The sequence below is a fragment of the Polyodon spathula genome, chromosome 22 (assembly GCF_017654505.1).
Source record: "Polyodon spathula isolate WHYD16114869_AA chromosome 22, ASM1765450v1, whole genome shotgun sequence".
NCBI classification, from domain to species: Eukaryota; Metazoa; Chordata; class Actinopteri; order Acipenseriformes; family Polyodontidae; genus Polyodon; species Polyodon spathula.
In genome coordinates this window covers 10,705,968-10,733,466 of record NC_054555.1, presented here as the reverse complement: position 1 = coordinate 10,733,466, position 27,499 = coordinate 10,705,968, and the positions used below count along the sequence as shown (strand labels likewise).

Genomic DNA, 27,499 nt, shown 5'->3' with positions numbered 1-27,499 from the left:
TGTAAGTGCTATTTCTCAAGGAGAAACATGGCTTCATAGCACCACATTGTTTCCCAAGGTAAAACAATAAATGTTTTCAGCTGCATTTAACATGATTTGCAAGCAACCTTAAGGGGAGTATTGGGGGGAGGAGTAGATGTAACAATGCAGGAGCTGCAGGGATATTAAATACAGGCTACTTGAGGAGGAGTTGCAAGCAGCCTTCTCAAGCACAGTATCGGAGAGAGGGAAGAAGGCAGTGAGGTTCCATTAATTACTGCTGCCATTGGTGCACAGGTTGCAGGCTGTAATTATAACCCCCTTGGCATGCTAGATTGTTGCACAGCGGTCTGTCAGAGCAGTATTAGCAACAGCTGGGCTCTCAGAGTGAAATGTACTGCAGCTAAACGAGGCAAGACTTGAAAACTACTCAGCTCTGGGTTCCGACATGCTAGGGAAAGACTACATGCTGGCTATCATCCTAGTCAACTATGATGGTAAGTAGTTTTTAAAACCTTAGCTGATTGTTCACAGATTGCAGTTGTGTTTCATTGTCTCTCTAGAAGTGGTTTAAGTTTCAAGCCTCTAACAAAACTACAGCCGACATGCAGTGATAAGCGCATTGCTGCTTTGGAATACCTAGTACATTTAGCACTGTATAAAATGCATTGGTCTATTGCAATATGTGAGTGCACATATAGTATAAGAGTAGGGCTTCCCTTGATGAAACAAGTTGTTTTATGAATAACAATTGCAAAGAATATTTAAGTAATTAGGATCTGTGGTTTAGCTTGTTATTTACTGTATGATTGTGAAGAATTGTGCAGGCGTGTTGTTGATGCTTTGGTATAGCTTGCGTTTGGCACCTGGTAAAGGCGATGGGTCATCAAAGGCACACAGGGGTTGACAGAAACTTGTTGCTGTTTGTTTGTGTGTTTTTGGGTCACTAGCAGGGATTGTTTATTTAGGAATTGACACCTTCTTAAAACATCTATCCAAATATGGAAATGAGTATTTCAATAAGTCATTGATGGCTTACAGTAGTGTAAATGTGCTGTGTATTCACAGACCTGTGAGCCTTTTTGCAGTGGAAATTATTTGTTGAAACCAAGGTGACACCTAGACAGGATCCCTTTACCTACACCTAGGCACCCACGGTGTTTGGAGAATGCAAAGCACAGCAGCTATTTCTGAAGCATCTGTCATTTTATTGGATAATTTCAGCATATATTTTCAAGTAAATATACAATTGGTTGAGACAGATATTGTTCTCATTGACATTAAAACTGCAAGACAGCACTGTAAATGTCATTGTGTGCAATCTCCGAATTATACAGTAATAAACACAAATGTACTGTTTACTCAGAATCTAGGTTTAAACTGTATATGGATCTCAACCGTGTGTTTTATGTCTTTGTTTGATATACAACATTATTCAATTACAGCCGAAAGATTTGATACAGCATAGCAATAACACAGCTTGTTGGTTGATATAAACAAGTCCAGACAGATGCGTGCTTGTGTCCCAAGAGGTTAAGAGCTACTTCTTTATCCAGAAGGGGGCGCTTTTGAGTAAAGGAAGCAGCTCCCAGACAAGATATTCTTTTCCAGCATTGTCATATTAGGTATTTCCTGAAGGAAAACTCCATAGCTTTACCTAACACTATTAATACATGAGCACAACATGCCTCTTCAGATTCAATGTTCATGTTTGATTTGCTGTATTGGGCCACTTTTACCTACAAGCATACATTTTATTTCTTTAAGCCATGTGTTCGCTTCTTTCTATTGAAACTGTTGGTTATAACTAGACTGGGTGTTAGCAAAAAAAAAAAAAAAAAAAAAAAACCTGCTTGCTACGCAGCTATTTGCTAGTGTTAGGGACCACCAGTACAAACCCAGGAGGGCTCTTGAATGGAGGCATGTCTGATATACATCAGGGTTTTTTCAGAAATGTTGTTGCATGGACTACAGTAGATAAGAAACTGGGCAGTGCCAGTATGAACACAGAAACAAATGATAAAAGAGAGATTGTGTTGAATCAAGCCCTTCAATGTTTTTTTGACTCTATAATATTTACTGTCCTTGCTGTTTATTGAATAGCATGAAAGAACCACACTACAGTTCATGAAAGTAATATTTTACAGCTAATTGTTCAAAATAGACATGCGTCTAGATTCTCAAGGCTCTTTGCTCCAAAGTTATATGAAAAACAAGTTTATTTGTTTATTATTACATTTATATAGCGCTTTTCATACTGAAGTGTCACAAAGCACTGTACAGTATATATCAAAAAACACAACACGTTAAAATAAAAATTCCCAGACATATTATCTGCCACAAACAAAAAAATGTTCAAATAACAGATTAAAAAAAAAAAAAAGTTTAAAAAGTAGCAAATAAGTTACATTAAAACCCACTAAAACAAAAATATGTTATAAAAATATGTTTTCAGTCTTGACTTAAGTATTGTACCTGTTCTAGCTTCCCTGATGAATGAAGGAAGAGCTTTCCATATTTTAGGAGCTCCTGTGTTAGTGTTATTGACCCTAGGAATAACCAGCAGCCCTGCATCCTGTGATCTAAAGAGTGCTATTCACTCTCAGCAGCTCCTGCAAATAGCTAATTATAGGCTAATAGTAAAAACAATTCTATGTTTTACAAGGAGCCAGTATAAAGAGGCTAGAACAGGGGTAATATGTTCATCTTTCCTAGTTTTAGTCAAATTTCTAGTGGCAGTATTCTGAATGAGCTGTAGGTGGGACACCACACGTTTTGGGATACGAGAGAGGAGTGCATTACAGTTATCAATTCTTGATGAAACAAAGGCATGCATTAGTCTCTCAGCGTCAGATAAGAAAAATCATTGGTCTAAGTTTGATATATTTCTCAAATGATAAAAAAGATACTTTATGAGTCTCTAATATGAGTCTCAAATGATAGATGAGGGTCAAAGATGACCCCCAAATTCTTTATTTCAAAATTAAGTTTTGATGAAAGACTGCTAGGGTCATGCTGTCCCACATTATTTTGTTGATTCTGAGTGCCCACAAGCATAACCTCTGTTTTATCCAAATTCGACATTAAAAAATTCTGAGACATTTGCACTCTGCAAGGCAAGCAGCAAGTAGCAGTGGAAGTTCACTCCATGTCTGATAATGTCACCCAACGGTAGAATATACAGTATATTGAAAATAGCAAGGGACTAGAATCAAATAATCACATGACTTGTAGGAGACACAGCGGTTGGACTGGAATTCCAAAGGCAGCTGTGAGAAAGTGTTTGCTAGATTAGCAGTTTTTGTTTCAGTCTAAGACACATATTATGGACTTGCCATGCCCCTTTCAAACTGAACTTTTATAGATCCCACTTACTGCCAAACAAATTAATGGCTAGCAGCATTTGGTCTTAGAAACTGCATTGTTGCTCAAATCAATGCCATATCGTCTTTGCACAAAATTATGATGCATACTTTGTTGTCTAGTAGTTCCTAATAAAGGATCCATACACCTTGTACAACCATAAACAGATAGTGAGGCTCTCCAGTACCTGATTCTGGGCTCCATTGATCCATGAGAGCAGCTGTTCCCAGATCCTTAAGCTCGCACAATCATAGTAATGCTTTGATCTTTAATGTTCTGATGCAGAGAGTTTGACCTTGTATTAAACACACTGCCCCTCCACCAGGATTACTTTGTGCCTGATATATTATTGGATCAATTCAAAGATCCCTTCCACAGTGCCAGAGGAAAACAAAGAGGGAGGGCCGAGTGTGTAACTGGGATGGAGATAAATTTGCCATCCACTCAGTTCCTGGGCTTTCTTGCTTTGTCTATCTTTGTATATTTGCTGTCAAAGATCTGGAAAAGGAACACAATTATCAGTGAAGTGCACTGAAATGCACTTTATGCTTATATTAACTTGTCAATTTGTAAACATTTCCTGAACTTTTCATGGACATTTACTAATGTATCATATTAGTGGTAGTAATATTCATTGGATGTATAACTTGCCTTTTTTTAAAATCAAACACACATCTTTAGAGCTGCTCATAGTTAATTCTCATAAAAAATACATTTTAGTCTGTAACTGAATTCCTGTGATATATAAATCATAGAGGCTGGATTACTGAGGATATATTGCATATAGAAGGAAAGTCAGTTTCTTTAGCAAATAGATTAATTAACAGAGCTTTACAGCAACTGACCATGTGAAAACCTACACAACCTTGTGCTATAGCTACTATAAAAAAGGACCAAAAAGAAAGTATGCAAAAATAGTACACAGAACTGCAAACGCAAGTCAAAAAGGAAGTTAGAAAGGCCAAGAGAGCAATAGAAATGAACATTGCTAAGGCAGCTAAAACCAATTCCAAAATGTTTTTCCAATATTACAACAGCAAGCGAACATTCAAAGAGGAGATTAAATGTTTAAGCGATACAAATGGCAAAATCTTAGATGAAGAAATAGCAAATATATTAAATGATTACTTTTCACAAGTTTTTACAAAGGAAGATACTGACAACATGCCCCACATGTCATCCAGTTCCTATCCAGTTTTAAATAACTTTAGCATAACTGAGGCAGAAGTGTTAAAGGGACTAGGAGCTCTTAAAATAAACAAATCCCCTGGGCTGGATGAGATCCTCCCAGTAGTACTCAAATAAATGAAAGAAGTAATTTACAAACTGCTAACCAAGATCATGCAGCAGTCTCTTGACACAGGGGTGGTACCGACAGACTGGAAAATTGCAAACGTAGTACCGATCCACAAAAAGGGAAACAAAACTGAACCAGGTAACTACAGACCAGTAAGCCTGACTTCTATTATATGCAAACTTATGGAAACTATAATAAGATCCAAAATGGAAAATTACCTATATGGTAACAGGGTCCTGGGAGACAGTCAACATGGTTTTAGGAAAGGGAGATCGTGTCTAACTAACTTGCTTGATTTTTTTTGAGGATGCAACATCGATAATGGATAATTGCAAAGCATATGACATGGTTTATTTAGATTTCCGGAAAGCTTTTGACAAAGTCCTGCACAAAAGATTAATTCTCAAACTGAACGCAGTTGGGATTCAAGCAAACACATGTACATGGATTAGGGAGTGGTTAACATGTAGAAAACAGAAAGTACTTATTAGAAGAAAACCTCAGAATGGAGTGTGGTAACCAATTGTGTACAACAGGGATCAGTATTAGGTCCTCTGCTATTCCTAATCTACATTAATGATTTAGATCCTGGTATAATAAGCAAACTTGTTAAATTTGCAGACGACACAAAAGTAGGAGGAGTGGCAAACACTGTTGCAGCAGCAAAGGTCATTCAAAATAATCTAGACAAGATTCAGAACTGGGCAGACACATGGCAAATGACATTTAATAGAGAAAAGTGTAAGATACTGCACGCAGGAAATAAAAATGTGCATTATAAATATCTTATGGGAGATACTGAAATTGGAGATGGAATCTGTGAAAAAGACCTAGGAGTTTTTGTTGAGTGCAAAGAAGAGCGACCAGAATTATTCCGGGCTAAAAGGCATGTCATATGCAGACAGGCTAAAAGAATTGAATCTGTTCAGTCTTGAACAAAGAAGACTACGTGGCGACCTAATTCAAGCATTCAAAATTCTAAAAGGTATTGACAATGTCGACCCAAGGGACTTTTTCAGCCTGAAAAAAGAAAGAAGGACCAGGGGTCACAAATGGAGTTTAGACAAAGGGGCATTCAGAACAGAAAATAGGAGGCACTTTTTTACACAGAGAATTGTGAGGGTCTGGAATCAACTCCCCAGTAATGTTGTTGAAGCTGACACCCTGGGATCCTTCAAGAAGCTGCTTGATGAGATTTTGGGATCAATAAGCTACTAACAACCAAACGAGCAAGATGGGCCGAATGGCCTCCTCTCGTTTGTAAACTTTCTTATGTTCTTATGTTCTTACTGTTTTTATTTTCTTTTTTTTAACAGGACAAACTGTCACAAATTCCAGTAAGACTATGTGCTGCTGGTTAAAGATATATATCCGTTTTATTATAGACTGAATCTGTGCTGGAGAAGACCAGTTTGTCAGACAGTAAGACTGCTTGACCTCTGAAACCATGGATACAGTAGAGTAATGAGGAACAAATCAATTGTCCCAGTGATGTTCAGGTCACCTGACAGACCTTTTATTGCAGGGAAAGGGTTTGGAGGTGCTGGTGGCGCAGTGGGCAGCACTGCTTATAGGGGCTGGAGGAAGTGGTTCAGTTGGGGCACTCGTCCATCTTGACCTTAACATGATTTTAGAGGACGCTGCTTACTATCTGTTGTATTAGATGGGGGCATTAAATAAATTAAGACAGTCTTTCAGGTCCAGTTTGGACAAACTCTGGACCTGGCTAATTCCCCCATACCCGGTCTAAATTCAACACCAATTTCAGTTTTGCCCTGTATTTTTCTACCCAATTTGAAATGTCCAATTCGGATATCGCTTCACCACTGCAACCTCACTTACCGAACGGGTGGATCAAAGGGCAACCTTCATTCACGGTGTCAAACCAATACTTCTTTCACATGCTTAACCTAAGCAATGAATGTTGTCAAACAACTGACCTAGCCCATCTGATTTTCAAGCATCACTATAAAGAAGTACAAAAGCCTATGGCATTTTTTTAAGGGACAGTATGTTTGTTTAAGGTATTTCAGTAATTGCTAGACAGGGTAAACATAATGAGAGCTTGTTTTAAGATGTATGTATACTTTATAAACATGTAAGTGAAAATTGGTAGGCGTTTTAACAGTGTTATATATTTTATATTTAAGAAAGTTGTTACCTAAAACTATTTTTGTGGCACATAGTGTTGACAGAATCAAATGTAAATCAAATGAAAAAAAAATCCCATTTAAATGCATCAAGATTTCAGGTTGTAACACAACAAATTGTGAAAACATCCAAGGGGGGTCAATACTTACTATAGGCACTGTCTGTACTTATGTGTCTTGGTGACTTCTAACAATTATGTATAATTCAGGTGGTCGGAGTCAGTCCCTGTGTTTATATGCATGGTAATGTTATATTATTATTAAGAATACATAGTCTAGTCCTGCGCTGCATGTTTGGAATATGGTGTGCAGAATTAGGAATCTAAACAAAACATTTCACTTCTGTAGAAGAGCCAAAAAGACAAAAGGAATAAATCACAAAATTATTTTTTTTATACAGGAACAGCATGGAATACAGAAAGAAGGTAATGAAGATTTAAGGAAAAAAAAAAAAACCTACAATAATTCAAGCATCCTTATTCATGACTGCAAGAGTATTTTGATATGAGAAACATACACCCTCAAAATATTAACTAATTATATTGTGCTTTTTGTAAAACTGCCCAACAATACACAGAGCTCACATTTTTTTTTATTTTCCTTAAAGAAAACATGATAAGCAAGCACTACTAACTGGACCAACAGAATTAAATATGCATTGTTCTAGTTGTGATGCACCATATTGCTAAACAAGCTTTTTTTAACGTGCTTAATACAATGCTGTTTCTTTTCATGGAAGCTTGCTAGACCCCATTAATCCACTCTGTCAGCCAGTCCCTTGGGATGTACTCCAATTTTTGGCAGCCGATATCATTGACTGCGTAGATCAGTCCTGTTTCTGTCAGAGCTGTGTGAGTGATGGAAGAAGGCAGGTATGAAGCCTGCAGTCCAGTCTGCTGTGAAACTGAGGGAAAGGCTGTTATATTTTTAGAAACAGACATGAAATCTACCTTGTCTTCTTAATGCAGGCTGGCATAGAGTTGTTCGCAGACATTTACCTATACATTGTCACATGCACCCTAGGAAGCAACGTGTTTTCAGCTGTCAGAAAGCAAACGTATTGAAAAACACATTGGTCGGTCTTGTGAAATGTTATCATTATATACAAGAACACATTTTTAGACCTAGAAAAATACATTGATCAGTGGGTTCTCTACTAGACAGTGACATTTCAACTGTTTAACATTTTGAAGTTGGCAATTATTTATTTTACAAAAAGAAACATGCAGTCAGCGATACGACAGTCCACAATTTCACCTTTTCAGTACTGTGCTTTTTTGATTTACCCTATTTGTTTCATAATTTGTCACTGCAACTCACATGCCAAATCAGAAGTACTGTAGATTAGTAGGCATTTATAGCTGGCATAGAGTTATGAGTTAGTCATTGTTTTCTTGCTGCTCTGAAATAACCTGTGCCAGTGAAGTCTCGTGACCCAGTTGTTGTAGCTGATAACGAACAGCATTCTTGTCCTATTGAATAAGAGCTACAGTCATCATAGGGTTATTTAAATTGGCTTAGTTTTCTTTCCTCTTTATGAGCAACAGCATATCATTTTGATTCAATAATATTGCCAGCTATATGTAGCTTTAGGCTGTAGTTATATACTGTTACAGATATGACATTGTCTTGTGAACACATATGTGAATTTTTAACATTATTTATAACTGGTTACTTAAATCTCAACTGGAAAATGGAAACATCATCTCTGAACTAAGAAATTACAGTAATCTTCCTGCTGCAATTCTTCCAGTGACACAGTCAAGAACAGCTAGGCTAAACTTAAAAGCAAGCTGTAGCTTTTACACAGTTGCATTGGCTTTTTAAAAATGTTTTCTTTACATAAAATCAGGGACGCTGGAACTAGGGGTGCTGTGGGTCCGGTAGCACCCCCTGGCTCTGCATGGCTTCCATCATATACAGGGATTACAGTTTTGTTCAGTGGCTTTTAGCACCCCCACTTTAAAAACTGTTCCAGTGTCATTGCATACATCACAGCATTCTTTGGTAGCAGCATAACTTTAAATATTGTTATGCTTGTCATAGGGCCACCTCTTACCCCCCTCACAGTTGCGACAGGTATACAGATATATTTCAATAAACATAGTTCTATTTGCACTTAAGTTTAATTGTTCAATTAATTATGCACAAAATATAAGTTACTAAACGTTGTTAACACTCACTCTAACTTTACCTAAATTTATTTGGCCAATACTGAATATAAATATGATAATCTAGCCCATGAAAATATGATTTTAACAAAAAAATGATTCATACAGTTTAGATGGGAAAACACATTTGCTCATAATAGTAATTAGTATCAGTTGAAAGTTATATATTAGTCAAATTTCAGGGGTGTACTGGCCAATAAATACTGATTCACTGCAGTGTAACAGGCGTTTCTATATATCAACAGTGTAACAGGCGTTTCTATATATCAAATGGACGTGCATGACAGGTAAGATTTGTGCAATCATTTAAAGTGTACAGTTGAAGATTTACTATTTAAAAAGCGCAGGCATTATGCACATTTTGTAGTTTGAATTGTTGTTTCAACATTTATTGGTCACGTTGTGCTTTGGGCAGTGATGTTACACAGCACCTGCATAAACAGAATTAACTGACTCTGTTGCTTATCCAAGATAACATTTGGAATGACCAGAACCTGGAGCCGGACTCAGATCTCCCCTCTGGATGGAGGACTATCCGGGACAGCACAGGGACCTATTACTGGCACATACCCACAGGCACCACGCAGTGGCAGCACCCTGCTTACAGCTCCGAGGGGGACCAGGCTGCAGTGAGTGGGATCACCACCACTGACCAAAAGGTAGGGCTGTCAGAGTGTCTTATCAGGCTGCCATGGTGGGTTAATAGAGTTTGACCTCTGAGGACCTCTGCACGGTCTTCATGGTAGAATCAATTTGATTAAACTACAACTGGCACTGTGCACCTTAAAATGGCCAAGGACTGGAAAGGTATGGACTGCCTATCTAGAAGTGTTTTTTCCATACAGTTATAAAACTGGCAACCAAGGCATAATAAGAAACCATATCACACCTTTTTAACAACTTGAAGCTTTCAATTTTTTTGTTTGTTTGTTTGCAAATCAAACTTAAAACAATGTTCTATTAAGATGACAATTTTAATTACATATTGTAATAAACTCTATGTAATACACATTTAACAGTGTGTTTATAAATGCTGATCAGTGGATCATTAAACTGAAGTGTTCCCCTCCACCCGTCCTCTCTCTCTACAGAGGTGGAGTTCCAGAGGCAGGCAGATTGAGAGTCCGCTGACCTCAATAAGCGACAGGTAGGAAACAGTCTAAAACAACTCAGTCGGAATGCCATTACTATATACTGTAGAAGCATATGTGGCATATATTTAGACACTTTGCAGACGGAATTAAATTCAGTAATACAGTGTCAAGTGGGTCTGACTAATGTATGTTTTTATATATATATATATATATTATATATATATATATACACACACACACACACACACACACACACACATATATATATATATATATATACACACACACACACACTTTTTTACATTTTATAAGAATGTGTACATGAATCCCAATTACAACCACTTACAATGTAACTAATGTATAATTTCTTACTAATTATATGTCAGTGGCTGTTTTTTACTCCCACCCTTCCCTGAAAATCAAGCCTGTTTGGTATCTCGACAGCGGCTCTTATGGCAATGTTCTTTACTGCAGAGTCAGTTTTTTAAAAGATGACATCAGACAACTGAACGTTTGCAGTAAAGTGATGGCTTGAAACCTACTGAACGATAACACTGTTTAACTCATTTATAGGGTACAGTATTATAGTTCACCATATATTACTGTACTGTGGTTAGGATTTAATAAAAACCCACCTCACTGTATAATTTGGAGGTGCTGCTCAGGAATGCATCAACAGCTGCAGAGGAATATTTCTCAAGGAATTGTTTTCTTCAATCAGTTCTGCTAAGAGCTGATTATAAGCAAAGGCTGCAGAGTCCTCTCTCTCTTCTTGGTCTGTGCAGTAGTAGCTTGTTGGTGACCTTGCGAAACCATTGACTGCCTCCTCACAACAGAGAATAGATTGCACATTTTGTAGTTTGTGGTGCTTTGTGCAGTGTCAAGCATCTACATTAGATATGGTCTGGTTAGCTATTGATAATGTCTACAGCCTGTGTCCATTTCATTCACAATACTTTAATCTGTAATCGATCTGCAATGCTGGTACTGTGATAATGATATGCAGTAATTCAAAATTCCTATTTTGTCACACAGTAGAAACCTGTACACCATATAGGAAAATCCTCCCCAAAATATTCTTAATAAACCCAAACCCCTTGATGAATCTGTACAGTAGTCTATATCAGTGGACTTAGGCTTGCAGAATGTGCCTGATGTCTGATGAGAACCTCTGGTACGTCTTTGACTTGCGTGCCTGAGTTGCCACAGGATACAGTCACTTTAGTCTCTTCGGTATACATAAACTCAACCCTATCTCTGACAGCAGTGTAGCAGTGATATTCCCGGGGGGAGGCTCAGCACTGCTGGTGACATGGGGATAGGCACGTATTAATGATAAAAATAACCCAGAAGCTGGTACAGTTGCTCTTGAAAATAGGGACAGAAGGCAAACCTGATGATCACAGCTTGGAAATCTCAAAGAGAGATGGAGAGATGGGAGTGATGGCATGCCCAGTGACCTCGCCTAGTAAGAGCACTACCGCGTGGGGTGCAGGGGGAGTCAGTTTGCTGGATCGAATCTGGGTCGTACCAAGTTGCCGGTGTTGGGATTTTCAATCTCGTAGGTTAGAGATCATCTGGGATAGTTCAGCTCAAATGTATTCACTCGATGAGTTTGGGCCCCTGTTAGCAGACTTCAGGATGTTTCGAAGCAGCAGCAAAGTCGGCTCCAGACAAATATGATTCTCTATTATAGCATCTGAGGGAAACATAAGTCCTTATATTTTAGCTAGCTGGTGCAGTAAGATCCTTTTTACCCTTTGGTACAGATTTTTATATCTTCCACTTTCAAGAAAACAAAAAATGAGAGTAAATAAATGTGACTTTTGTAGGTGTTTAGAATGGGTTTTGGGAGTTCAGTGTCCTACAGTTAATTGTTGGACTCTGTAGTATATTTGGTCAAATAGGACCTCCCAAAAAACAGAAAGAAAATACTAGCAGTACCGCTGTATAAAAATATCTGGTCTGTGATTCAATAGCTAGAGTTCCTGAGTTGACAAAAGGCTCTAGGTAAATTAATTTCAGACCTGTATTTTTGTTAACTTATATGGTAGCGCTGGGACAAATATTCAAAGATTCGACCATCCAGTACATGAAATGACCGGGTGAGTGTTTATAATTGACTATATCAAAAAGCACAGGAGACTAATGTAATGTCTGAAATAAATAACTATCAGAAGAGTGTTTATCTCCTTTGTTTAAAAGCTAATTTGATGGGTTATAGTACCTGGTTTATGTACTGTAATATGGTACACATTATTTAGATTTCCTGCTTATTCAAAACGAAAGACTATTTGAATATTTGTTTAAATATTAAAGTAATATTTGAACATGAAAAACCCAGGTCTCATTTCTAAAAGAGATATAGTTACAGCCTGATTTCTAAATTAAATGCAGTGTTGTAGCGCCATGAATATGAGAAACAGGCTCCTGAGATGCCTAAAATAACCACAACTAATGTCATAAATTATTCCCCTTCAATGACGGCATTGGCCACACAACTCTGCACAGCAGCCTACAGTTGCTGTCTTCTTGCGTATGGCAGTGCAGTTTCTAAAGAGCAGCAGTAAGGCTCATGAAACACATTTTCTACACATGAAACAGATGGATTTTAGACATATTCGTGCTTTGACAATGTCTCTCAGGACTCCTTGGGAAGGAGATGTAAGCTCAAGGCAAATTCACAACGTTTTTTTTTTTTTTTTAATCTTATCCTACTTGAAAGAACAAGCGGCAGCTTTGTAGTTGAGAAAGCCTTCTTTGTACCTTTGTAGTATTGCTCCTGCCTAAATGCAATCCGATACACACCCACAGTCTCTTATCAAGTTTTCTTTCTGTTTGTATTATTTTCTTTGATTGTGTTAGGGTAAGTCATTATTTCTGGTCTATTAAGACAAAATCGTTAGTATAGTTAGTGATTGAGCCTAACGTTCTCCTCCCCCCCCCCCCCCCCCCCCCCCCCCCCCCCCCCCCCCCCCCCCCCGAACAATTATTTTGGGGCTAGTCAAGCAGTAGTTCAGTGCATATTACTGCTGGAATGAACATTGGTTTGTAAAGTTACGATGCTACTTGAACAAATATGTTCATTACCAGTCGATGGGGGCAAAAACACACCTCTGTGTTATTTATTTCATATTTCATTTTTGCATTGGTTTCCTTTGCCTGATATGGTTTTGATCCAGTCAGTTATACATTGTGTTCCATGAACTAATATGAACATGGTCATTTTAACACTGCATACAATCAGTGTTTGTTTGGGTATTTAAATATTTGTCTTAGCACTATCGTATATTTGATGAAGGGTGAAGTATTCATTTTCAGCTGGACATTTTGCACACTATCCCATTCTTTTTTTAAGCTTTACTTTCATTGTAAATAAAGTCACCTGTGTAATGTATAAGAATTATTAAATCTTTTTCAATAAGTGAAGGTGGCCCAGAACATGTGGTTTATTTTAGAGTGGGTAATAACAGGAGGCAGGATAATGTGTCAGCAGCTTTGTTTGTGTCCAGTTGATCTGTATTATAGCTGGGCTAATGGATGTGTCTCTGTGTTACAGGAGCTCACTTCCCTGGCAAGAGGAGGAGTATTTTGGGGCCAACAGTGACCCCGACTCCAAGGTACCACACATCCAATAACACAGTGGATGCACCTGTATGACAATCGCTTATCCAACTGCAATTAAACTTTCTAAAAAGGACATAGAAACAATCTGGAGACATATGGTGGCACATTCACCAGTCCGTTCGTCTCTATGTACACTATGGCACAATTAAAGTTTTTACACATATCTGAGCACTTATTCAGTTCAAATCATATGATAATTAATTGTACATGTGCTGTAATTTACTGCCTTCAGTATTTCATGATTTTTTTCAAATGTGTAAATGATAGTGAAATAGCTACAGAGAATTATGAAAGAACACAAAGTTAAAAGAATTTGCCAGATGTTTGGTGAATGTCGCTCTTTTGCTGGATTCCCTGTATATGTATGCTTTGATGTGCGTATTCCACACCTGATTGCGTGGTCGCCTGTCTCCCTGTTGTAGTGTTTTGCGGTGCGCTCGCTGGGCTGGGTGGAGATCCCAGAGGAGGACCTGACTCCTGGGAAGAGCAGCCTCGCCATCAATAACTGTATCCAGCAGCTGTCCCACAGCAAGTGTGAGGACCGGGATGCCATGGGGGCCTGGGGAGAGGTACAGTGTGGAGAACTGGGGTGCAGACTAGTCAGATCATCATACCTCTTATAGTTTTATAAGCATTACGACTGCTCCTACCTTTCGGGTGCTGAAAATCTTTTTGTTCTTTGCTTGTATTGTATACTGTAATTTGGGGTTTTCAAATCAAATCAAATTTTTTTCCAGGCATCTTATCATTTCCTGTGTTGTAGGTCACATGGCCTGATGGCAGCTAAATCCATTGGAGTGGAACTGAACCACAGCTCGGGAAATGATTCGGTACCAGGAAGCTCCAAGACTTCACTGCTATAGCGAGATCTTTCAGACATCTGTGTATTTCAAATTGATGCACAGAACCAAAAGCTTTACACAGAAACATGTGATCATATTGCTAGCATTTTATAAGAGGTAGTAAAATGTTAAAACTTAAACAATGAATGCAGTAATGTTTACTCTGTCTTGTGTTTGTGTTTTAAAGTTATTAATGGTTAGGGACATTGAAGGAAACAGTGAAATGTTTGTAGATCCTGGCCATCTAATTGCCTTTCTCAAGAACAGATGATATGTATACAGTTTTACACAAATCCACAGTTAGGTACAAACTTAGTTCCTATTCATGTTCAAGGAAATCCATTAAACAGAAGCAGTAGATCATGACCCCATTGTTTATAGTTCAGACGATATAAAGAGGTTGCTGCAGATACCAGAATATATTCTGCTATTCCTGAATACTGAGTCTGATTTATCTATAACACTCAATGATTTTTAAAAAGATGTACTGTATGTTGAAAAGTTTGTCTTCTATCTTCTTTTCTTTGGTCCATATGACATTAGAGTAGAGAAACCAGAGTTGAGGCTGACACCAGCTGTATTCAAGTATTACTCTTAACACTGAGCTGGCACCTTTTAGTGCTGCCAATAGAGGCACATAAGATTGCTGGTTGACATCCCAGTCCCAGCTACATAAAAAAAAATAACTCTAAGTAGAGAACCAAAATACCAGAATCCCATCAGCCAGCTTTCAAATCTGGTTGCGCCTTTTAGCGCAAAAGGACTAAGGAAGACAAACAATTAATTGGTGAAAAATTAAACCATTTATAACAAAGGACGCATATTTAATTGAGGGAACCTGTGTCTACCTCCCCAGGGTCAGGACATGGTGATGATTCTCAAGAAGGACACCCTCAGCCTGGTCGACCCAGTGGACCACAGCCTCATCCACTGCCAGCCAATCATCCATATCCGAGTGTGGGGCGTGGGCTGCAACAATGGCAGGTCAGTAAAATCTCCTGAGGAAGAAAGCAGAATAAACAGGCAGTGTCTACAAAGGGAGCCTGCCTCCAAATTTACAACAAGACCTTCCACTGGGAGTCCCCACAGAAAACTGCTGCAAATGTTCTTAAAATCTGCAAAGAGGAATATTGATTTTCTGCAATGGACAATAGCTTTTCATTATTTATATGCAAGAAAATGTAAGACATTTTTTAAAACCTTGCAGATCCTGAAAGCTTGACAGTGTGTTACTACAGTTTATGTGATCTGCTGATTCACTTAAATATGACCGTAGAACAGGCATGAAAAAGGAGGCAAAACTGAAGAGCTTAGTTGTTAGATCCTGGGTTTGATTTCTGCTCACATTGGCACTGTTGTTTGCTGTTGTTCAGAAAACGAATTACTGTAAGAATTGTATAGTTAACCACAACCCTGTTACTTTCCTGCCGTATAAGCCTGTAGGAACTCTCACAATACTGCTTAGCAAACCGCAAACACAAGGCACTTAGTTGGTTGCGTTCTGGGTATTGGAATTTTCCTTGCTTTCTTGCCAATTGCTATAAGTGGAACGACAACCTGTGACTTTAACTCTCCTGTAGCGGAACTCTCACAAACCGGTTAGCTTTCTCCAGTATTTGGAGCCATTGGAACAACAAAAAAAGCCACAGAGGTAAGGAGGGCGAAATAAGAGGGATGAGAGCGAGTAAGACGCGTGATGTCAATAACCTCGGAACCTTGTTCCCTGGTTTTTTTTTCGGAGTCTATTCCCGATTTTTAGACTCGGTGGAGAGAGAGAGAGAGAGAGAGAGAGAGAGAGAGAGAGAGAGAGAGAGAGAGAGAGAGAGAGAGAGAGAGAGAGAGAGAGAACTATCCCGCCACTCTGTGTCATACAATGACCCATTAATAGTTAGTAAGGTTCAGTAATATACTTACTGGTTATTTTTTTTTTAAATAAAATTGATAACCAAAATGATGCAGATTTAAAAAAAAAAAAATCCTACGAGCACCGAATTGTCATTATGCTAGCTCAAGGTGGGGGCTTGGAAAAAAAAAAAAATATATATATATATATTATAAGTTTCTGACAGGCATGGAATTTCTTGACTATCACTACCATTAATGTCACTTTCTTAGACAAGATAATGTGTTTACTTTCACTAATGGCTTTGATTTTAAAATGAGGAACATCTACAAGCAAAAAAATAATTGAACCATTCCTACCTGCAATTAAAATGTTTCCTGTTAGTCTTATTATTTGTTCAGATAAATCAGGCCAGACTTTGCCCTTGCTTCAAATCTAGGCCCAAGCAGTCAAGTAAGTAATCAAGAATTGACCCCTTTGCTCGCAGTACTTGAAATCTATAGAAACACATCACAGGCCTCTTCATTACTCCATTATCAAAAGGAGATATGTGAAATAAGTTTTCATTTATAACATTTGTACATTTGGTTTGTTAGTGGGTGGAAATGTTTCAGTCTTGCAAACAGAACAAAAGGGACAACTGAGAAATGTAATTCTGAGAAAACTAGGGAACTGATGGAGGAACAGCAAGCCCCCCCCCCTGCGGAAGACGGAGAGCTCCGGCATTCAATCATGCTAAGAATTCTGCTGGGGCATGGAGACTGAACAGTACTCCCTCATCAATCTAATGCCATAGTAAGATGCTAAATGCGTGTATTTAAAAATATATCTCAACTGGTGGTTGTGGGTTCTGGGGAACAGCTTCCCTTAGACACTTAAATTCCCTATTATTTGACAGAAGGGAATGCAATATAATTAATAGACACCACAGGAGATGTTTGCAATGAAAGGACATCCATCATCCATGTCTCACTTAAAGTGTTCTGTTGTTTCTTCTTTCCTTTTTTTCTGCCTGCTTCCATTGCGACAGAGACAGGTAATACCTTTCTACATCTATTTCATCAAAATGTTTGAAAGTAAAGAAACTATGATCTCTTTATCATGGTTTGATGTGAAAAATTAATTTGTATAAACCACATAGAAGAAATGAAGGGGTAGAATGCTGCAGGTGGATGGATTAAACTGATGTAATAGATGTAATCTGAGAGTGTATGTTTCTGAGATCTATATTGAGGCCACATTAATGCTTTAAACTTCTGAGATTTAAAACCAAGATGTGATGACTAAAACAGAAAATGGTTTTAATGAGGTACAAAGTGATTTTAAACAAGAAGAAAACACTAGTTAAGGTAAATGTGTTTTTCCAGACCCATAGTTGCCTTAAGATACACAAGAAGAAAAACACAGCATTCAAAGGAATATTTGCTATGGAATTAACCGATGAAGATGAACAATTCTGCGGTTGCAATGGGATTATAAATACTTAACTAGATTAGTGTTAAAGACCTGCTGGCTGTTGATGGGTTCAGGTGAATGAAGCACTCAAAATAGAGCTATCAAATTATTTGTCTCCTGATCAGTTTTGAACTATTTGATGTCAAATAGTTGTATTCAGACGTTAAAGAATGCACAGATCTTTTAATGGAATGAGTGGATTGAATGGATTCTGTGTGATAGTTCTCCTGTTGGCAAGGCAACTAAATCCATTCTGATCACATTAGCACTGCCAAGGTTTTGCAAGCACAGTATATAATGAATGAATGACTGTAGAAAGGGTGTAGTTACCCACTCATTCTTGCACCTCTCCGTTCTAACGGGAGCATATTTCTACCAGATAATTGCCAATAATTGAATCTGTGTATTGAAGTACATTGCAAAAAAAAAGTTGTAAATGATTCATCATTGGCGCTCTACAAGCAACCATCGTACAGCATACGATACAGTTCTATAGAAACCCTTGGTAACTATGTGCATGATTGTGACCTGTGAATAAGTTAGTAATATGTAAACAAGTGGACATTGAAATGGTAATGAAAGTTTTCTAATAAAGTGTTCCCTTTGATTTGCGCTTACAAATTGAAAACTCACTGTAAGAGTTGTCAGTGGATTTCAATCAGGAATGAGCTCTAGACAAAATAAATGGATGTTTGGTATAGTAGTAATAATCAATAATTATCAAGATGTGTGCTGAGAATGGTGTTGCATAAAAAAAAAAATACATACATCTCTAGTAATTCTTAATTTTCCAAGTTTAGGTTATAAACTCTTGTGTAGAAACCTTGATGCATATTATAAACTTATCAATCACTGCAGCACATACAAGATTCTGTACTGTATGAATTATACTTATTTCAGCAACATCACTGGGTCTTAGATTTCAGAGAGACATAATAAATTTATTTAACAATGTATACCAATGACATTGTTCCAATCCCCATCTCCTCTACATGTTTGATTGCCCTTGTGAATGAGAACCTTTTTTTTTGTTTGTCACTCTCTTCAGAGACTTTGCCTTTGTCGCTAGTGACAAAGACACCTGCATGCTGAAGTGCCATGTCTTCCACTGTGACGTCCCTGCAAAGGCCATCGCCACAGAGCTCCATGAGATGTGCTCAAAGGTAACCGTTCCTTTTGGGAGCTCAAGTTAGCTGTCTTTTAATATATACTCTTCTGTGTGCAGACTGTGAGTAGATCTGTGAGACTTCACTGAACCCATTTTCTAGTTAAAGTAAATGAGGTCTAGGTGGCTCAAAGGGATAATTTATTAGGCTTTCATACATACGAAGGTCTGGGTTCCATTCCGGGTCAAGTACTATGACATCAGTGGTCTCATCTCCGCCCCATCAGAAACCGGATTTGAGAGAATACCAGGGGTTGTTAAAGAGTTAGTAGCGGGGTTCTGTAAAATATAACGTTACTGGTCCCCATGTGCTGCTATAACTGTTTCAATAACGTACCTCTCATTTTTCATTTCATTGTCAACATCCTGAAAACTTTTTATACTTATAACTTTATAATCTGTTTCAGCACTCATTTCAAAATGTTCTCTCTAGTGCACTGTGGTTTGAGATCTGTCCTCTAAATCACTGCAGGAAGAGCGATTAAAAACAAACAAACAAACATAACAACAAGTGCTCTGACTTCTCTGTTCCGTACCACATCATGGATCGTTATTGCTGTGTTACCTGCTTGACAGCGTGGGCAATAACCCTTACACTATCAGTGCACTTGAGCGGCCATTTTGAAATGATCTTTGAAACAGACTTTAAAGGTATAAGTGTAAAAAGTTGTCGGGATGTTAAGAATGAAAGGAAATGACAGGTACGTTATTGAAACAGTTGTAGCAGCACGTGGGGATGTACAACGGTATATTTTTTTGGAACCCCGCTACTTTCTCTTTCTCTTTAAGGTCAGTCTTGAGCTTTGCTTGCAGAGCTGTGAGGGGAAGCTTTCCATAGCACCTACTGAACGTGCTGCTACTGTGTCTGACTGTATCTAATGTAATTGTTCCTCACATATAAGTTATGTTTAATTCATATAAATGATTATGAAGCATGTAGGCATCTATTCAGGCCCTGATTATTCACAGTAAAGCCCCTTATAAATATCAGTTATCACAGAAGTATATTCTAATAAAACATGCAACAAGCCATGACTGCAGGTATTGTTTTGATTTAGATAATGGCAGAACGAGCAACAACGCACTCCTCGATGCCCCGGTCTCTGACAATGGAGAGCATCTCGCCTGAAGATTTACCCCTACAAGGTACCACCATACATGGCTTACAGGAGCTTAGGGGAGATTCAATCAAGAATACAGCAGCATCAACATGATCTGCCTGTTCTATGGTGGTATTCAATACAGTGTTGTAGAAGCAAATATGTACAGATATACCTTTATTTTAAAATAGATGAAACAAGAAGCTTTTTTTTGGTTATGCTCGGGAGGGTTTGGTGTTCGTGTCCTCCTATGTGCCTGAGCAGGGCCCTAATACACAGAAGTAAAGTAGGTTTCTGTTTTTTTTTTTTTTTTTTTTTTATTGACTCAACCTCCTGGTAGGCTATTATGGGATTTTTTAATTTTTTAACAGTAGCATTTAGCTTTTACTTACATTTTTTATATATACACTGAACACAAATGTAAACATAACATGTAAAGTGTTGGTCCCATGTTTCATGAGCTGAAATAAAAGATCCCAGAAATTTTAGTTTTGAGGGAGCGTGCAATTGGCATGCTGACTGCAAGAATGTCCACCAGTGCTGTTGCCAGAGAATTGAATGTTCATTTCTCTACCATAAGCCACCTCCAACGTCATTTTAGAGAATTTGGCAGTACGTCCAACCGGCCTCACAATCGCAGACCACGTGTAACCACGCCAGCCCAGGACCACACATCCGGCTTCTTCACCTGCGGGATCGTCTGAGACCAGTGGTTTGCGCAACCGAAGAATTTCTGCACAAACTGTCAGAAACCGTCTCAGGAAAGCTCATCTGTGTGCTCCTCATCCTCACCAGGGTCTTGACCTGACTGCAGTTTGGCGTCGTAACCGATTCAGTGGGTAAATGCTCACCTTCGATGGCCACTGGCACGCTGGAGAAGTGTGCTCTTCACGGATGAATCCTGGTTTCAAGTGTACCGGGCAGATGGCAGACATTGTGTATGGCATCGTGTGGATGAGCGGTTTGCTGATGTCAACGTTGTGAACAGAGTGCCCCATGGTGGAGTTAAGGTTATGGTATGGGCAGGCATAAGTTACGGACAACGAACACAATTGCATTTTATCGATGGCATTTTGAATGCACAGAGATACCGTGATGAGATCCTGAGGCCCATTGTTGTGCCATTCATCCGCTGCCATCACCTCATGTTTCAGCATAATAATGCATGGCCCCATGTTGCAAGGATCTGTACACAATTCCTGGAAGCTGAAAATGTCCCAATTCTTCCATGGTCTGAATACTCACCAGACATGTCACCCATTGAGCATGTTTGGGATGCTCTGGATCGATGTGTACGACGACGTGTTCCAGATCCTGCCAATATCAGGCAACTTTGCACAGCCATTGAAGAGGAGTGGGACAACATTCCACAGGCCACAATCAACAGCCTGATCAACTCTTTGCGAAGGAGATGTGTCGCGCTGCATGAGGCAAATGGTGGTCACACCAGATACTGACTGGTTTTCTGATCCATGCCCCTACCTTTTTTTTTAAGGTATTTGTGACCAACAGATGCATATCTGTATTCCCAGTCATGTGAAATTCATAGATTAGGGCCTAATGAATTTATTTCAGTTGACTGATTTCCTTATATGAACTGTAACTCAGTAAAATCTTTGAAATTGTTGCATGTTGCGTTTATATTTTTGTTCAGTGTACATTTAGAAAACGGATGCCATTCTGCTTTGATTTACAAATTCCAGTTGAATAAATATGATACAAACATACAGGTTAGTGTAAAGAAGTATACCTGGTGCTGGGATGGACACAAACTATTTACAAAGTAAACCAGGTCCTGGGACAAGATGACACAGGTCATAAAAATAATATAAAATAACGCAAAACCTTTATATTACAGGGCATGAATGTCAATGTTGGTAACTACAATGTGTAATTACATAGAATTGGCCTTGCTTTACAGATTGGTACCTTATGTAATTACAGCACTGAGAGGGAGTTTTATAAACACCCCACAGTTTAGCTTTGAAACACTGTGGTTTAACCTAAGATCCAATGGTACAGGCTATAGACAGTACAGAGTGTGAAATGATTCTGGCTCTGTGGTTTTCCCCAGTCACTTTCCTGGATGCGGTGAGACAGAGTGTTCAGAAGTTTCAAGTGCTGTACATTGGACAACTACCTGTCCCCAAGGCTATGGGTAAGATGTTACACCCCCCCCCCCCCCCCACAAAAGACCACTTCATTGCATAATAGGCTGTATATCACTACACATGAGGTGCAATTCTTAACCCTAAGCTACCTTTTCAAACTAGAACTTTCTCACAAAAGACCACTTCATTGCATTTTCTATTATACTTAAAAATGAAAGAGATACTATCATCTACAGTTTTCTAATATAGGTTTTTAGCTGTTGAATGTCCTGTCATCTGTGTTCTCAATGTTTCTGGTTAGATCTGCCATTACTAACTATTCTAGCAAAAAAGAAAAAAGAAAGATGAACTTTCTGCAACTGATTTTATTTATGCATTTTCAATTTGCTACCTCAGAGTTTTCACAGTTACAATCTACAATATATACAATAGTGTGCTGAATACAAGCTGGTATACACCACTTGGGGACAGCTGGAAAGCATGCCCCCTGCCCTCTCGTGGTGCTATGTCAATTTATATTTATGGAACCCTATCTCCTGTTCTATATATATCAGCAACTTAAGGTAAGGACAAACTGTATCAGAACTGCAGAAACATGACACTCAGTATTGTGGCCTGACTCCAGTTGGCAATAACATCACCTTTATTGTTAATGAGGAACTGCTTCCAGCAGCCAGTGCCAGCCCTCACTGCAATGCTTAATCTTAGAATGATTCTATTATAGCCAAAGGCTTTGCTACTGACTACCTTCAATTAGCATAATGCTGAGACTCATGCGTGAGCAGTACAAAGTAAAGACATTTATTTGTAGTCAATCCACACTCCAAAGCCAATCAAAATTGCTATAAGAGTTATCAAGCATCAAGCATCCCACTGCTGGCATTGAGCTCAATGGAGGTCTTCCAGTCCCACTACTGTCCAGGCTAATCCTTACTTAGCTTCAAAGATCTGTCCGCATATGGTGGAACAAAAACATAAACACTAAGAGTTTTCCCATGTATTAAACATGTGGGCACTTTGTTTTGTAATGAAGGTGTCGAACCCTGTAAATCACTGTTTTTCATGATTTCTCCTGATACAGTCTGTATTTCATGATATCTGTCTATCTATGATAGATAGCTCTAGTATTTTTAACTATTTTTGCAGGGATTGAAGTGCTGAACAGAGCGATTGAGAATGTCATGAATTCAGGAGATAGAGATGAATGGGAGCCCATGGCACTCCATGTGTCCGACACCATCTTGTCCCTGTGGAAAGGGGAGGTAAATACGTACCCTTGAGTGGGAGCATTAATACCAAATAAAAGACAGTGAAGCATATGAAGTTATGAAGTGATTTTTCCATCTATTAGCTACATAGTTCTCAAATGTGCTGTTTTGAAAGAAACACATATTACAGCAAGCATGCATTTTTTGTATTTTAAAACATTATAACTAATGGAAGAGCCGGACAGGAAAGATGTATGGAATTAATTTGGTCGCTACAATCGTTTTAATGTGTGTGTGTGTGTGTGTGTGTGTGTGTGTGTGTGTGTTTATGTGTGTGTGTGTGTGTGTGTGTGTGTGTGTGTGCATGCATGCGTGCGTGTTCAGCTTGTATTCTAAAACTAGGATATAAAACTCTTAAGTTAACATTCTAAAAGAGTTGGAAACTTTAAAAAAAAAATAAAAAAATCAATCCTGTCTGAAAAACAGATGCTAATAAACCTGACACAAAATCTTCCCATCTATCTCTAGTATGAACAGTGTTTGCTCTCTCTGTCAGGACGGGGATGACCCGTTTTGGGAATGCCAGGTGCGCTACCTGACCTTCCTGGGGGTGGGGCAAGACACTCACACGTTTGCTGTGATCGTGGACATGGGACGACAGCGATTCGAGTGCCACGTGTTCTGGTGTGAGCCTGATGCTGGCCACGTCTCAGAGACTGTGCAGGCCGCTTGCATGGTAAGGACATCCTGAACTGAATAAAAGATTATAACCTTAGATACCTTTCATTTCATAAAACTATAAACAAACAATTCCTATCGTTTAATTGCATGTCTATTAAGCACACTGGTAGCATCCAAATCATCACCAGAATGATTTATTCAGATGGCAAAACCCAAGTTATCTAACCAGAAATATACAACTCAGACATTACATTTAGGGGCTTGTGAGTAGACTGAAGTTGTTGTTTGTTTGTTTTGTTTTTTTTCAAGACTTCAAAATTGTGTTGATGAATAAATAGCTTTGAGAATCTAGCCCAAGGATTCCCTATAAAAAAAAAAAACAAAAAACAAAAAACACATTTGACTAACAGCAGTAAGAAAACAGTCCTACAAGCAACTATGCTTCTAATTTTGTTGGGAGTCTATTTTTCAAAGGGCGGGTGGGGATAGTTTTCTCAAGTCTTTCATTGTGCTCTAGTTTAATAATCTGTATATGTGTATTTCTTCTCTTTTGTTACAGGTGCAGTACCAGAAATGTTTGGTGGCCAGAACCCCGCCGTTAAGGTCCAAGATTTCTCGCTCCGGGGCCAAAATTAAGCGAGTGGCCTCCATGGACAGCTCCGCCTTCAATCCCAGTCGCCGCGGTAACTCCCCTCCCAAATTCGGGACCTCCACCATGAAAAAAGGGTTGCTGGCCTTCTTCGAGACCTTCAGAAACAAACAGCCAGCAGTGCAGATGCCCTAGCGCACTTGGGGTTAGAAAACGAGGGGAGAAGAACACAGGCACCCTTTGTTAGTTTAGGTGTTAAAAATAAAAAAATGGATGGGGATGTAGTTTTACACCGAAATGAAATAGATTTTCCCTATTTTAAGGGATTTGTGATATCAGCAATTATCACAATTATTACAGTAGGTAATAGGCTGTATATCACTACACATGAGGTGCAATTCTTAACCCTAAGCTACCTTTTCAAACTAGAACTTTCTTGCAGCATCTCTGCAATACCAGGTCTCGGAAAACAACGTTTCCAAAGTCAGCATTTCAGTCGCCAACATATTTCAATGTATTTTAACATGTTTATACAGAAATTAGTATAGCTGTACAGGAGGAAATGAACAATTCATGTAGCGTTGATGTAATGCTTATTTACAGGTTTGTCCAGCCTATACAAAAATTGTTAAACTTGGGTTATGTATTTTATTTATATATTTATTTACTTTTTACTTTTGCATACTTCTGTCATGTATCGTAACAAACATTTTTTAATAGGACATTTATAATTTTTCAGTTTTAGCACTCCAAGAAGTGCTTGAAAGCACAATTTTGCATTCATTCTGTAATTTTACAATTTCTCTATGGTTTAGGAAGTCAAATGCACTGATTTTGTGAAGTCATATTAGTCATATAATTTTCTGATTTGTGAAGTCTTATTATTCATCACAATTTTTACAAAGGCCCTGAATTTTTTTTCTAATAACTGTTGAATGATTTATTACATAATATGACAACAGTCGTTTCAATTTGCGTCAACAGTTACAAAATGTGACGGGCTAGTTTTGGAAAATACAAACGAACAGAGCAAATGTAGAGAAATATTTGTATCAATTATGTGTAAATAAAAACCATATGTAGCCTTGGGAATTTGGCCCAGGTTTTTATTTCAATAATTTAAATAAAGAAAAGAAAAGAAAAAAAATAGCAAAATGAGATCATACAGAAAGAAATTAATCCTTGGAAGAAAAGCTGTTTTGTTTGATTTTTTTTTTTTTTTTTTTGAGGTTACATGTTATATTTTGGGATAGATTTTGGACATTAAAATTATACTGAAACTTTCAGTACACAATATTTTGTCCATTTTCACTGGCTCACCATCCTGAGCATCAAGACCTATTGTTATATTTGCATTTAACAAATTACATTTCCTACCACTAAATTATTGATGACAAGGGTTTTGGTTGATAAAATATGTACATATTTAGTTCAAAGACACACACTGCCCTCCGAAACTTAGTATGAAAACATTTTGACAAATAGTGTTGACTATGACTATGGGAGGACAGTTTAAGAATTACTCAAAGTATGGGAAGAATATTCATGAATGCTAGGTTGCCATGGAGATTAGAAATCAATGGCAGTTTCTGAAATAAATAATAACACAAAAATAAGGAGTCAGATAAGAATGAGAAGCTCATGATCATAATAGTAGACCAGAGTGTGTAAAGTGTGTTACATGTTTTAAGTTAGTAGAACATTTTTGCTGTCATCTTGTGATTGGTAAAGAGAATGGGGGTGGGGGTATTTGCTGTGTGTGTTAAGTCTGCTTTCTATAGCATGATCATATATCCTGATACAATTCAGTAAGTGCTAACTGAAGTTTAAAATAAAACAAAGAAAATGATTGTCTAACTTAGACAGTTTCTTTTTTTAAAATTCTGAAGTAAAATCAACCCACTGCAGTGAGCAACAGATGGAATTTCATAGAACTGTGTTCTGGATGTCTCACGGTCTGCAGAATTCTACAAGTAGCATGCACCATGTTGCACGGTGTTAGTCCTGTAATGCTAAATGACTAATTCTTATTTCAAATCAGTATTTGGGGTACTGTTATGAATCTATATCTGATTGCTCATCCCTATTAAATATTACAGTATAATATTAAATATTATATCAGACTTCCCGTATTAGGAAAGAAAATATAAGATTGCTGATGATTGCATTATATAGCATGTGATAACAGGTTTATGAAATGTCTTGCCAATTCATTTAAAATGCTAGCATTGTGGTTCATGCTTTACTTTATTTGGTTTGACTATTTATACAAACAGTGAAAAGGATATTGTAGTAGAGCAAAGGATATTAGAATATAATGTGTTTAAATCCAAGTTATTTTTTTGTATTGTAATATTGTATAGACAGTGTGCTGGAGAACCCTTACAAGGGTCTGTGTTGGCTTTAACAATAAACTGCTTGAAAGTCTAAGGTTTCCATTATGCCTGTCCATGGGTAAAATGGTGTCTTCTTGTGGTTAATTTTCAATGTGAAACACTGCTTTCTGCCGGGTTGTGCAGACTGCAGACAGCCTGAAGAAAAGGCAATCCGGAATGGGACACATGCAAGTGCTCATATAGCCCACATCATGCATTGAGAAAAACCACATAAAGCAAACTGAAGAGCACAGAATTCAATGATAAATACAACTCAGTTGTCAAATGTACTTTTATTTGTCCATGCCTACAGCTATATAAATTGGAAAGCCAAAAACAATAATTCACTTGTGGCTGATGTGTAGGAACACATACTGAGGTGTGCAGATCTGGCCAACAGATCCATTTATGTGTAAAGTGACCAGTTTTTACCTGGAACTGGAACTATG

At 38.1% G+C, this 27,499-nt stretch overlaps 1 protein-coding gene across 2 annotated transcripts; it reads left to right on the top strand.

Annotated features, from left to right (window-relative positions):
- The first annotated feature begins 195 nt into the window (after window positions 1-195).
- Window positions 196-27,004, top strand: LOC121297474 (amyloid-beta A4 precursor protein-binding family B member 3-like). 2 transcript variants are annotated; one of them, XM_041223823.1, is made up of 13 exons: window positions 196-476; window positions 9,432-9,619; window positions 10,052-10,107; window positions 13,614-13,674; window positions 14,104-14,250; window positions 15,380-15,507; window positions 17,397-17,402; window positions 18,870-18,984; window positions 20,045-20,132; window positions 22,161-22,244; window positions 23,344-23,459; window positions 23,962-24,141; window positions 24,646-27,004. In XM_041223823.1, exons 1-13 carry the CDS (start codon window positions 428-430, stop codon window positions 24,868-24,870), a joined length of 1,443 nt encoding a protein of 480 aa, XP_041079757.1. In that variant the 5' UTR covers window positions 196-427; the 3' UTR covers window positions 24,871-27,004. The 2 variants fall into 2 exon arrangements, with proteins under 2 accessions (XP_041079757.1, XP_041079758.1); XM_041223824.1 differs by lacking the exon at window positions 17,397-17,402.
- Window positions 27,005-27,499: the final 495 nt, after the last annotated feature.

What these genes read in the sequence shown, in the direction of transcription:
- LOC121297474 (XM_041223823.1), top strand. Translation starts at nt 428, where the DNA reads ATGCTAGGGAAAGACTACATGCTGGCTATCATCCTAGTCAACTATGAT. An exon ending in CATCCTAGTCAACTATGATG is followed by an intron (nt 477 to 9,431) that starts GTAAGTAGTTTT and finishes TGCTTATCCAAG; the next exon opens with ATAACATTTGGAATGACCAG. An exon ending in ACCTGTCCCCAAGGCTATGG is followed by an intron (nt 22,245 to 23,343) that starts GTAAGATGTTAC and finishes CTATTTTTGCAG; the next exon opens with GGATTGAAGTGCTGAACAGA.